Source organism: Toxotes jaculatrix, chromosome 14 (genome assembly GCF_017976425.1).
Source record: "Toxotes jaculatrix isolate fToxJac2 chromosome 14, fToxJac2.pri, whole genome shotgun sequence".
Lineage (NCBI taxonomy): Eukaryota > Metazoa > Chordata > Actinopteri > Toxotidae > Toxotes > Toxotes jaculatrix.
In genome coordinates, this window is record NC_054407.1 from 9,398,175 (window position 1) to 9,411,177 (window position 13,003).

General features: G+C 42.8%; 1 protein-coding gene across 3 annotated transcripts in view; it reads left to right on the forward strand.

The window, feature by feature from the left end:
- pkn2a (protein kinase N2a) overlaps positions 1 to 13,003 on the forward strand; it is a 24,490-nt gene continuing 11,487 nt past the window's right edge. For all 3 annotated transcript variants that reach the window (XR_005895249.1, XM_041054666.1, XM_041054667.1), the window contains exons 1-4: positions 1 to 271; positions 6,552 to 6,716; positions 7,126 to 7,261; positions 11,726 to 11,880. Coding sequence is in view for 2 of the 3 variants with exons in the window: in XM_041054666.1 (XP_040910600.1) it covers positions 251 to 271; positions 6,552 to 6,716; positions 7,126 to 7,261; positions 11,726 to 11,880 (477 nt within the window). In the remaining variant the exon portion in view is untranslated. The remainder of the gene's footprint in view (positions 272 to 6,551; positions 6,717 to 7,125; positions 7,262 to 11,725; positions 11,881 to 13,003) is intronic.

Consider the following 13,003-nt stretch of genomic DNA (forward strand, 5'->3'; position numbering starts at 1 on the left):
TTTATGCTTCAGCTTTTTTTATTTATGAGCCAGAGTCCACCCTCCGGGACCCCTCTAGGACGGTGTGACCGCGTAAAAGAAGCGTGAAGACGGCATGGGAAGCCCCGTGTACCCGAGATGACCGACGGTTTGGTCCAAATAATCACGTCTTTTTGTCGCCAGAGAGGGAAACTTAAAACAAGGCTTGTTTTTGGAGTTCCACCTCCCCTCCTCTCTCCCCGTAGGATTTGATTCAAAGGCGAAAACCAAGATGGCCGCCGATTCCGTGCAGGTAGGAAAAGTTGACAACTGTTGCGAAAAGTGCGCAAACTTGCTCCAGCGGTTTAGTTATAAGTTAGCAAACACTTTTATTTCATTAAAGTTGAGTCGCTGCGAGTCCGTAGGGTCTTATTTAAGTGAAGGGCCTCTGTTAGATCCCAGAGGGTTGTCTGGGAATTATCCATGGATTGAGGCCTGGGAAACAATTATCCAAACTAACTTATCCTGAAATAACCATGTTTCAAACCGGTGATTTTGTGCGGAGGCTGTCGTGTTAACCGGCGTAGCTGCTAATTTTGGTAACATTTCCACCGTCAGGTTTGCTTTAGTTCGTGTCAGATAAGGTTTGTTGAACGTTAAACTTTTCAGGTCTGTAGCCTAACGTTGAGTTAACCTGCGCTGCTGCTGGAAAATAAACACTGTCTTCCGTGTATTCACACAGCGGTTTATTCTCCAGTTTTATTATGGGTTTTTCTGGTCATGTGAATGAAGTGGGAAAACATTAATGTTTTTTTTATGAAAGAGCAAAGTGTTCACTTTTTTCCCCCCAAACACGTTATAGACCGGATGAACTTAAAACATGTCACTAGGAATGAAACAGAAGTCAGGCCGTGTCTGCTTTAACATGCAAATGCACATTTTTATACATATATATCTATTAAAAAACGAGTAAGTGAAATTATGTCCCTGTCTGATTATGGTCTATGAACAGTCATGACTCATTGATAAATGTGGTTTCACTTGAGTGACGTCAGACCTGGAATTAATCTGACTGACTGAAAATATTTGTCCATGTGTTTCAGCTCATCTTCACCCAATCTCACTTTATCTAATCACATCACTGATGAAGTGCAGTCAAGCCTTTGCTTTAGCAATATCCTCCAGAATTCATGCTAAAGCTACGGCCAGTCTGATTACTCATACTGTAACTCAGATTTATGGGGAGCATGCAGGGGAGGAGGAGGAGGAGGGTGGGGGGGTACAGCAGATAACAAAGCTGACAACTGGTCAAAATGAAGTATTTTAATTCATATGCTTCCTGGGAGCTTGTGCAGACTGAAACTGATCACTGAGCCAACAGGTGGTGATGGCCTGTTGTCATGTCAGTGATGCTGTAGCAGAACCAGATTAATCATAAAATGGCTGATTGCACTTAAAGTTAATGTTTATTTTATCCGCTCACCACCAGATGTCTGCTCTGTTGCTTCATCAGTGACAAGTACGGATTACTCAGCCTGATGAACCATATTCTTTATCTTTGCTTTATAAAATTAAATTGTTGGTTAAATGGTTGCTCCATATTAAACAGTCTAAAAAAACAGTTATGGAAACAGGTGTGGGTTAGACCACCTGTTTCCTCCTGAGTATGAGAAAATAAATGGATGAATACATCGTTTATTTGAGATCTCATCACAAAAGCGGTAAGGTTAGTAATTAAGCCAATCATTAAGCCAGGCTGGGGGATGTAAAGTAGAATCATTTTGTGATTAAAGTTGGCTGATGCAGTTGACATTACAAGAATATTCTACCAGTACTGATGGATATGATGCTGAGGCAAATAGATGCAGAATCAGATTTCTAATAATGAAATTGATGTTCTGTGTGATGAGCTGTGTTCCACTCTTCACACAATGTTTTTGTTTTGTACAATTTGCATGGAATCACTAATTTGGAGAAAATAATTTTATAAACTTATTCACACAGCTTGATCGACCATGTGATATAATTTAGTGAAATTATGATATGATTTCACTGAAGGTTGATAAAGATACAAAAGTATTGCTCAGCTATAATCACAGTAACCAGAAGACCTTCCAATACCAGTGTACCTCTATCACAGTATTTGTTTAGGTGCAGAAACAAATAATTCATTACTTGCATTCTTCTATACAGACAGATACAAATGCAAAGAACTTCGAATGAATAGACTATAATTACATTTAGCGTTTAAAGTATGAACCGATCTGCAACGTTTGTCCTTATATGGGTTTTTGTTTAACACTGAAAACAAAAATGTATATTTAGTTAACTCCCACCCATCTGGTTGACCCATCAGCTGCAGCTGGCATGCACAATACCTCTGAAATAATTTGTATGACAGTCTGACTGACTGGGTTTGGACTGTTAGGGTTATGCTAGTTTTCAGTGACAGATGATAAATAACAATAACCCAGCCCCAGGCCTGTGTTGTATTCCTTAATGAGATCGTGGTGCAGTTTGTATATTTTTATTAGGACTTAAAAAATTATCAAAAAGACATCTGGAAGTCGTTCTTTTGCTGTTAAAAGATGTGTCTATGTTTAGCTCGACCAGGCCAGCTAAACTTTAACATACATCACCGTGGTGGTTTATATGGAGTGGAACCAGATCAGCTCAGCAGAGCAACAGGTGCTTCAGTGCAGTGTATCTCTTATTCTCCTTTGTGACGTTGCAGCGCCACGGAATAAATCTATTGTCTGTCCAGCTCAGACATGACCATTAACACTGACCTGTAATGCAAGACATTTCCTACGGTTAGACTTGCCGTGGGATATGTGTAAAGGCTCATGTGAAGGCTGCATTTGTAGGATCAACGTTTATTAGCCTGTGTTGCTATTTCTGGTCGTAGCAGAGCGCCGGGGCTGTGGCCAACACTCTGCAGCTAGCTGTGGGGTAAGACGGGCGGGTGTCAGGTTGTGGGCTGAGATAGGCCTCATGCAGAAATGGCAGGGGCTTGGCTTTTTTTTGAGCATGAGCCTGGATAGTGGCCTCAACTTTTCCATTGTCCTATTGTCTGAATGGGGCTCTTGTTGTTGGACTTGGAGCTTTCAGGCTTAAAGAGTAAGTTAACCTGCTTACACTTGAGGTTCAGACCTAATGTTTGCTTTTACCTCACAGTCTCCTTTCATGTCTAAGGCACTAAAAGAGCTCTTTAAGAAGTTCAGCATGTGTAGGTAACAGCTGCCTTACCTTTGTAAGAATATTATCAACTGACTTATTAAAAAATAAGTCTGCAGGTTAGTTATAGATATAAATTTAGGGGTTTTTTTTTTGTAGAGATAAACCGTATCTATTTTATCTTGCTAATAAATGAAGCATCCCTTTTGTTTTTTGTAAGACTGAAACAGAGCAGCTACCAGTGCCACGCTGACATGAACAAGTTCCCTCCATCTATCATAAGCTGTGTGCATTGTGCTGTGAGTGGAAACATTTGCTTACAGTTCCTGCTTCACTTGTCTTTGAACCTAATAAGTCTTGAGTCCCTGGCGTGGCGTCCTTCCCCTGACCAGGCAATACTTTAAAGCAGCAAGCAGTGATAAGGCCGTACAGGTAAAGAGCAACTCGAGGACGTATTGCTGTTACAGAGAAAACCAGAGGTGAAACCAATCCTGCAAACGAGCTCCTGCTCTCTTTCTTTGAATATAGTTTCTTTGTTTGATCTCAAATTAAAACTCAGGCCTTGTGGGTCTGCTACCTGATTTATTTCCACCTTATCTGATTGGCCTTTCATGGATTTCCTTGCATTGTTGCACAGTGAAATAGGCCCTTTTCGGTGTCCTCATGCTGTCCTCATACCACGTTGGGCAAACACAGCTACAGTGCAAACACGTTTTGCAAGACGATGAGCTAAAGAAGAGAGCTGCTTTACCCCGCACCGCACACGCACACACACACACACACACCATTCTTCCACTTCCAGGACTTGTGACCTCCATTTTACCTATGAGTCATCAAGGAGCCTCTGGACCAGGATATGTGCAAACTATAGCTTCCTCTGAAGTGAGCACCTATAGAGAGGAGAGTTGGGAGGTTTCATAAGGGCTGGGTGAGGGAATGACTGAGCCCATGGAAATCTCGTATCTTACCAAATATGATGTAATTTCCTAACATGAATCCATCAGTCAGAAATAGAGGAGAAGATTTCAGGGTTTCCCCCAGGTAACTGTTTAGCTGACGTGGTAATCCACCCACATCCTATCGCAGCTTCCCTCAGTTGAATTAGTAAATGAGGGTCCAAATAACGACCAAACTAAATATGATGACCTTTGCTCTGTGTGAAATATGGCCTCTTCTCTTGGAGAGGAGGTGGAGGTGGTCTTTGATTGAGGCAGGATGGTGAGTCTGCTCTGAGAAAATGTAGAGTGAATAAAGGATATTACAGCTGATGTGCTGATCTACTGTCTTGCATCTTACAGTGAGAAGCTTGCTGGATGAGTTCCTGATGAATTCTCGTGTTTTTTGTAAAAGCTCCTGTTTTCACCAGTGGATAAAAAAACAAAACAAAAACAAAGCTCCATCATCTGCACTGGGGGCGGGGGGGCACAATGGACAGCCATCATTATGTTTTCTAACTTGAGTTAATTTTAGACCCAGTCCTCTCCCTGGAGTGAGATTAGGTCCCATTCTGGGCTGCTCTGACCTCACAGGGTGAGAAGCTAAGAGGGATTTGGCTGTCACTGCTCAGACGGTTTATCTTCCCCGTTGATGTCAATGGTCTGTGTGAGAAAGAGAGTGCGAAACGAGAGAGCCAGAGAAAATCAGATGCTGGCGGAGTGAATGAGCGAGGCTTTTTGACGGAGCCTCTGTCAGCTATGATGTAGCTTAACCTGCGTGACGGAGGATTTCATTGCTCCTACTAGATAACAGAACTTCAGTGGAGTTCATGTGCCGATAGCTGAGCTGTTCAGCAGAACATGCGTGGACTGGTTTGTTCAACTGATCTGGAGATGGAGTTGGCTGAAACGGATGAAGTTATGGTAAGGGAGAAGGATTTATAAAGCCTTAGAGGTTCTTGTCTTGTTCAATCAATCCATCTTTTCACAATTAGGCAGTTGTGATTTTAACATTTGATGGTAGCAAATTACGTTAAGCCTAAACATGGTATATGTGAATGAGAATGTGTGTTTCTCTTCCTTAACATCACGATCGTGGTGGGTTAAAGGCAACAAGACACAGATCTCGTGGCAGTCACAGCGTGGTAATGCTGTTTTTTTCATCTCATTATTCCCCTGTTTTATGGACGGAATAAGTTCATTTCCACTTACAGCAAACTCGGCACAGTTGCGGAGACTCTGAGAGTGCAGTGAGATGTGGTTTAACTTTTACATTTAATGCGTTGGTTGTGTTATCTGGAGTCACATACAAAGTTTGATTTGAGTAAATGCACTTCACACTCATTTTTCCTAAATATCAAAGGTCACAGACGCTTAATAACAATGTGTGTGCATAACGAATTCAGCAATTAAAATTGCCGAGGCCGGGCTTTATATTATGGTTTGTAATTTGCCTTGTTTAAGCTATGATGACTCATAGGTTAAGATGAAATGTTGGCATTTCATAGCTGTAACCATGTAACGAAATTAAAACGGCGTGTTGCCAACTTCAAATATAAAATTAGAGGATATTTTCAAACCGGAGAGCTTCGATTGATGCACTGTGTAATGAAATGGAATAAACCGATTATCCACAGTCCTCAGATATTCGTAGACATATTCTCTGATCAATTAGTGGAGCTTCACCAGCGCACCACTGTGTTCATGATGACCTTTGAAGCTGAAGCCATTCAGGAAGCGACTTCTAATCCTTCTTTAGTTGAGGTGACGGCTTTGAGGATGCAGGTTCAACGCTGGCAGTGAAAACAGCACGTACAGAGGCTCGCTCGAGATCACATCACACCACCACGCCGGGTTCAGATCACACTTCTCAGGCTGTGCAGCCAACGTTGAATCTCTGAGCCTCAGTGGTTATTATCAGTGCTTTTTCATTCAGTATAGCCTTTAGTTGCACTCATTTTGAAATGTGTTCAATTAGAAATGTGTAGGTAGAGGAATGTTATTGATCGCCAGGTGATCGTGATCAGATCACACCGGTTTTGCATAGAATTCACTCATTATTACGAGGAACTCAGTGACCACTGGGATAAAACTACATCTGTAGCTCTTCCTCTGTTATCACTTTTTTTTTTACTGCTTTCATGAGCTGGCACTCATGACAAAGTGGAATTACATGCACTTTATGACGCAGTCACTTTAACTGTTTTGAAACATTGAAAGTTGGTGCAGTTTTTTGTCTTTCCTCGACAGTTTGTATTGATAAGTTCTGTGGGTTAAATGTTCCTCAAAAAAATGCCAGCCTGCAAAGTATTTGTTGTCTGATTCGCTGACCTCTGTACGCCCTCTCCTCCTCTTTCTCTGGCATCCCATTTTCCTCTTCCTCCTCCTCCTCCTCCCTCACTGACCTCTAAATTACTTTCCACATCTTCATCTTATCTCTCTTCTTTTTCATCCTCCTCCTCCTCCTCTCCTGTCCCCTAGGGGGATGCCAGGGGCCAGCTGGTGGCAGAGCGACTGGGTCTGGGACACAACCTGGACCTGTCCGACACCATGGTCCAACAGAAGCTGGACGAGATCAAGGAGCAGATCCGCCGCGAGATCCGCAAGGAGCTGAAGATCAAAGAAGGTGCAGAGAACCTGCGCAAGGTAATATCACAGATTTTGTTAAAGATTTTGTTAAGGTTGGGTTGCTCATAAGGGAGTGATTGAAACAAGAATGAACACAATCAAAGAACAGCAGTGGTCAAGCTTTAGAAACACTCTCAGCTGCTTTTCTCATAATGCAACCAGTAACATATTTTCATTAAGCCCTCTTTGTCTGGTAAATGCCTGTCATTCAAACTCTGTGCTGCCAGTTTGTGGTCTTCATGGCCAAGTTCCTTCAGAATCTCAGAAAACATAATACAACTGTTTTCATTGGCTCAGTAATCCTCCCCATGACTGTTAAACTGACAGGTATTATTAAAATTGGTGGGATTTCCTTGTAAATCTTTGTTATTAAAGAAAATCTGTCAGTTTTCAATTTTTTTTCCCCCCTCCATTCTTCTCTTCTCAGGTCACCACAGACAAGAAGAGCCTGGCTTATGTTGACAACATGCTGAAAAAATCTAATAAGAAGGTGGAGGAGCTTCACCAAGAGCTACAAGAGCTGAACGCCCACATTGTGGTCAAAGACCCTGAAGAACTGCTAGGTAACAACAGAGGCACTGCAGTGCAACAGCCCCAGAGGATTTACTAAACATTAACCAAGTAGTAAAGACAGTTGACGGAGACTAATTCTATGCTGTGCTCGACTCCTGGTCAAATGCTGCATGATTGTAAACCATGTTCTTTTACATCACTCATATTTCTGTGTTGGTGCACGGAGCTGTAAGGTTAGCTACATATTAGAAAAGATTTATCAGTTGATTGGTAGATTACCAAAAAAAATGTTTTGATAATTGTTAAATTATTTAAGTCATTTGTGAAGCAAAAATATCAAACGTTTCATGGTTTCAGCTTCACAGCTGTGATGCAACACCGTGGGCTTTAGGATATTGTGACGATTGTAGAACATTTTTCATTCTCTTCTAATATTTTGAGCACCAAATAAGTAATCAGATAATTGAGAAAATAATCAGCAGATTAATAAATTATTGAAGTTAGTTACAGGACTAATTGGAACCCAAATAGCTTTTTCTCCAACTTCTTTTTTTGCTAAATGAGTGAGTTGACACAGGCAACAGAGCACAAGAGAGAAAGAGTCACAAAGTCTTCATTGGATTACATGTAATGAGTTACATATGTCAGGCACATATACAGCACATGATCAACTTTTCTAGTATTCGACATATTGTTCATTGTGTAATCTTAAGATAAAGGCCTGTTCCTCCATGCTGTTAATTTCACTGACAATCAGGGTCCAGTCCTGGGTTGGCTGGTTTGCCTGCAGCTATTTCCAGGTGATGGCTCTCTTGCGAGCACCAAGTATTTTAATTTTAAAACTATATTCATCATGAGCCTTGAGTTTTTTTTTTTCTCTCTGGTCACAAAAGAAGCAATCAGCTCTTGTTTGTATTCCAAGTGTTTTCATGTCTTCAGCAATCCTTTGCCTGGATACTGGTTTTATTAGAGCTGCAGAGTATCACTGAGTAAATAATTTTGCCAGTGTTGTGTTAGAACAACATGTAGATAAACACACTCACACACACTCACACACCACGCTGAGGGTTTGGAGGTGACTCACTCTCCAGAGGCCGACATTGTTGCATTCCACATTCCACCGACAGTTACAATGAGCCGTCGATTGTTCCTCTCCGAGGCCGTCGAATGACCGCTCCTGTGCGTTTGTCAACAACAATGGAATTTGGAGAGAGTTAACCACAACAGCGGCGTGCGTTCAGCGTGGTTTTGTTACAGTAGTTTGCCTTATGGAGTCTTTGTTGGTGGCGAGTGTCCGGGTGAATTCAGGAAGAGAGGGAATGGTATTTGTCTGCCTGTTACCATCACATCCCCCAGTACGGTTGACATTAGGAAGTAGATGAGGAGGGGTGTCTGAGTGTGTGTGTGTGTTGGGGGAGGGAAGGGAGGTTGTCTTGGTAAATGGTTATCTTAAGTGGGAACAAATTTAGCCTGACTCGGCGACCTTGTATCTGATGAACGAGGGCTTTCTTTTCAAGTGACGCGACGCCAGCGGAATGTCGCTGGCCATCGCAAAATGATGGAGAGGGGACTGAATGCAGCTCAGCTCCACAGTCATGAGACAACTCCTTGAAATACGTTCAGCTCTCGAATCCGCGAGAGACGGCGCTTGTTTCCTGAATTAGTAGGAAGAACTTGCTCTGCCTCTGCGAGCAGCCAGAATGTGTTTTTGTTCCAGGAGAAAGTCGAGGGTGAGCTCTGGTTATTCTCCGCTGCTCAGCTGAGGCTAGAAATGGACCGACTCGCTCTCTCAGGCGTTGCCCGGGAGCAGCAGCGGCAGCTCTGACGCAAGGTCACCAGTCAGGTCCCTCTGTCGTATATGAGACCTACCCCAAGATCAGCTGTGTACTCCCTGAATACATGTCCAGTCGGTTTTCTGTCCAGTCATCGCTTCACATCTCAAGCGACGACCTCCCAAGTCAGTTTTAGGTCCAGAGTCCGGATTCATGATGTAATTGTTTAGAGAGTATTGTTAGCATGTTTCTCATCAGATACAGACGGGGTTAATCTGAGGGAGGGTTCCCCTTGTCAGTTGTCCAGCAGTGACATCAGCCCTGAAGCTATTCAGTAGCTCACTGTCTTGTCCTCTAGCCCAGCGTGGGCTGGACCGTACTCAGAAGGAGAGATTGGTGGGCGGGCGGGGGGGGGGGGGGGGGGGGGGGTCCATGAATTCTTGGCTCAGTGTGGCCTTGACCGGACTGCACCCCCGCACCACCCTCCATACACACACACACGGAGAGGAAAGCCCCCGGACGCAGACTGGATGACATACGCAGCACTTCTGCACATGTGTTTCTGAGCGTGCGTTTTGTCATTTTCACTAACAACTTTCACATGACACCACAGACCCTTATTGTGCAATGTGAATTTTCAGTTTTGCCCCAAGCCCCTGTTAAATTCTCACCTTGCTCCTGAGGCTTTTCTTCAGATGTGTTGTTTTGGATGAGAAGCAGCAAGTGCCCACTTTGTTTTTCACTGTCTAGCCCTGCCTCGCTGTGTGTGTGTGTGTGTGTGTGTGTGTGTGTGTGTGTGTGTGTATGAGAGGGTTTCCCCGGGAAGTCCAGCGTCCTCCTCTCCTGACCGCTAACAGAAGCCTCTGCAGTGATGCACTCTCAGGTTATTAAGGGTCATTAGATGAATCATTTAGACTTTCAGTTCAAAGAATCACGTTTCCCTTTTTTTCCATCTCCTGCAGGTGTTCAAAGGAATCATTAGACAGTGTTTTGATGAAACATTCAGAGTGAATGAATCACAGTCCCGCCTGCTGGTTATTGTTATCGGTGTTTAGCAACGTCTGCAAGAATAACTGATGTTGCTAGTCAGGCTCACTCAAATGGACTGAAGACACCTTGATGAAAATCAGATGCTTGTTGTTTTGTTTTTTTTTGGTTTGTTTTTTTAAAGCTAAGTCATGTGACTTAGTTTCTGTCACATGACTATATTAAATTTAAACAAAGAAAACTGAACTAAAGAAAAAAACCTTTTAGTTATGTACGTAATGACCAAATATTTTGTATTTTGTTTGTCCTAGTGAGAAAATGCTATTGTTTGTGTTTCGGATGTGGCACCTTTTATAAGAGGAGCTCCTTTATGATAGCATAGACTCTGAAACTGAACTTGCAAGTCAAGTCAAGAGAAGTCAGGCAGGTTTTTTTGCCCACCTCACTTGTGTGTGTGCGTGTGTGTGTGTGTGTGTATGAGAATGTTTTGCTTTGTGCTGCAGTGATCAGTCTGGGGAGGGCTTTTCTCTGCACCTTTCGAGTCCAGACATGACCAAAAAAAAAACAAAAAAACAACACACACACACACACCAAAGCAACAACAAAGCAGTGAGCTCATCCCTCAAAACTGTGGGCAGAAAACACTTGTTTTTGTTTTCACTTTGTGTGTCTGTGTGGGTCATAAAGTCTGACACCACATTGAAAATCTCTAATTCAAGTACTTTTGTGTAAATTAATAACTGAATACTATATACAGCTCCATGTTGTGTCAAACAAATAACAACCCTGTACGGCTCAGGGAGTGAGGTTTGATTGCATATTGTGATAAGCCAGTAAGCCCAGTCACGGCACACACACGCAGCACAGTCAGTCTGGGTAATTAATGGGAGATACTGGTTGTTGGCCCTTCATTGAACCATGAGTTCAGATGACACTCAGGTGGATTTGATCAACTCATCAGTGGCTTGTTGAAGTAACTGGACTTGCAGCCAGTGTTCACACCTGTTATAGATCAGCCTGTGCCTGTTTTCAGCAGGTGGTTGCTGATTAAGCAGCAGTGTGGTAGTGGGGGAAAATGGGATCAGAGCTAAGTTAAAGTGTCGGACTGTGAAATACCAGCATTTCACAGTGGATGACTGGAAAAAGGACGAACAGGAGAGAGAATGATACCACAGTGTATCAAACACACAGTGAAACATGGTGATGGAAATATTCAGGTCTGGGGTGGTTCTGCGTCCTCTGGAGTTGGACACCTGCACCCTGACAAAGGAGAAGTACCAGTCCACTTTTCAGAGACATGCTACACCCTCTGATTTGCATCTTTGTGGAGAAGGATTCCTACTGCAGCACACACACCTCAAAGCTTTGCAAGAACCGTGTGAACACCAAAGAAGACCAAAGAGTCCTCACTCTCTTGTTGTTCCTCTTGTGTTGAGATACGGAGTCAAATGGAGTCTTGTGCTAACAAACCTCATCAAATTATAAACAGCAGCACTCTCTGGATACACTGTGTGACAAGAGAAGTTGCTACCTGATGTGTTTTTAGTAAGCAAAGTTATAGGTCACTCTGCAGAGCTGCAGGACTGTTTAACTTCAAAATGGCCGAAAATAGCACATGTGCATGTGAGTTACTATTTACAGTCGGTGTATATTTGTGATAGACTCCAGCAGCACATGTGGAGTCATATATCTGTGGTTGTTTCCAAAGAGCCCGAAGGTGCTAACTTGGACTTTTTTTTTTTTGTTTGTACCCAGAATGCCCTCTGACCCCAGACACCCCAAACAGCGAGGCCAGAATGTGCACGAGCAGCAGCCGCCTCGCCGCCCTGAAAAGACAGAATGACATCGAGCTCAAGGTCAAACAGGGCGCTGAGAACATGATTCAGATGTACTCCAACGGGTCCTCCAAGGTAGGATTCAGCAGGAGAGGGGGAGGGTTCACCTGACACTCAGGTTTTAGCCGGTTCTTGTCAGGCTGCCAAGTGTGTAAAACATGTCAGTCATACTGTATTTAATGGATAGTTTTCAGTTTCATACAAGCTGGGTCATGCTCCTGTAGTTTGCATTTATTTATAATAACATTGTCTTCAGCTAATACATGTGGCAACATTAAGACACAGCCAGAAAAACTCGAACCGGGCACGAAACATGAGCAGAGCAGAGATGGTCATAAAGTTAACATGTGAGCTGAGCTTATTTGGAAGAGAAATTGAAGGTGAACAGCAGAATTATTAAGTAAATATCCATCCGTTTACAAACGGTCACAGTTTACAAATCAGCTTCCTGGTTGAGCTTTTAGCTTTCATACTTCAAATAAAGTGGTTTAGGTCAGTGTTGGCCAACCTTTTTAGATATTATTTTAGATATTATGACTTTGTTGTGCACAGAGTCATTTAAACCAACAACACTTCAGTCACCATCATCAGCTTTTATTCACCTTTGACATTCTCATCTTTTTAAAGTAGAATTGCATGACACATGATCCAGATGTATTTTAACAGCTCAAACACGAGCTCGCCTTACATGACCTTCAGCTTGCCTCCCCACAGTTCTCTTTGATTTTATGCCATTAGCCACTACTTTTGGAAATCCTTATTTCTTCGTCATCCAAATTGTAATTCTTCACTTACGCTTCCCTTCAGGCTGGCTTTTTTTTTTTCTGATGCTTGCTAATTAAACTTGGTACATGTGTTGTTCTTTTGCAAAATGCCCCTGAGAACAAATCCAAAGGCTGCAGGACAAAGTTGTATTCAGTTGTGTCAGGTGTCTTTTTTTTTATAAAAGGTATATGGTCATAATCATTTCCAGTTAGAAAACCAGCTTCCACTGTAGATGGCTGAATGAGACATGGCAGGTCTGCTTTTACAGCCTCACTGTAGGGGAGGAGGAAACATGAGAAGGCGCTGACACACACTGTGTGTCATACAAACCGCTGTTTGTTCACAAAGCTCTTACGGTCCTTGTGGCTCCGCTAATGCTCAGAGCGAGAAAAACTATAATTTAGTTGGGAGGGAGGGATGTGTGTGTAAGTCA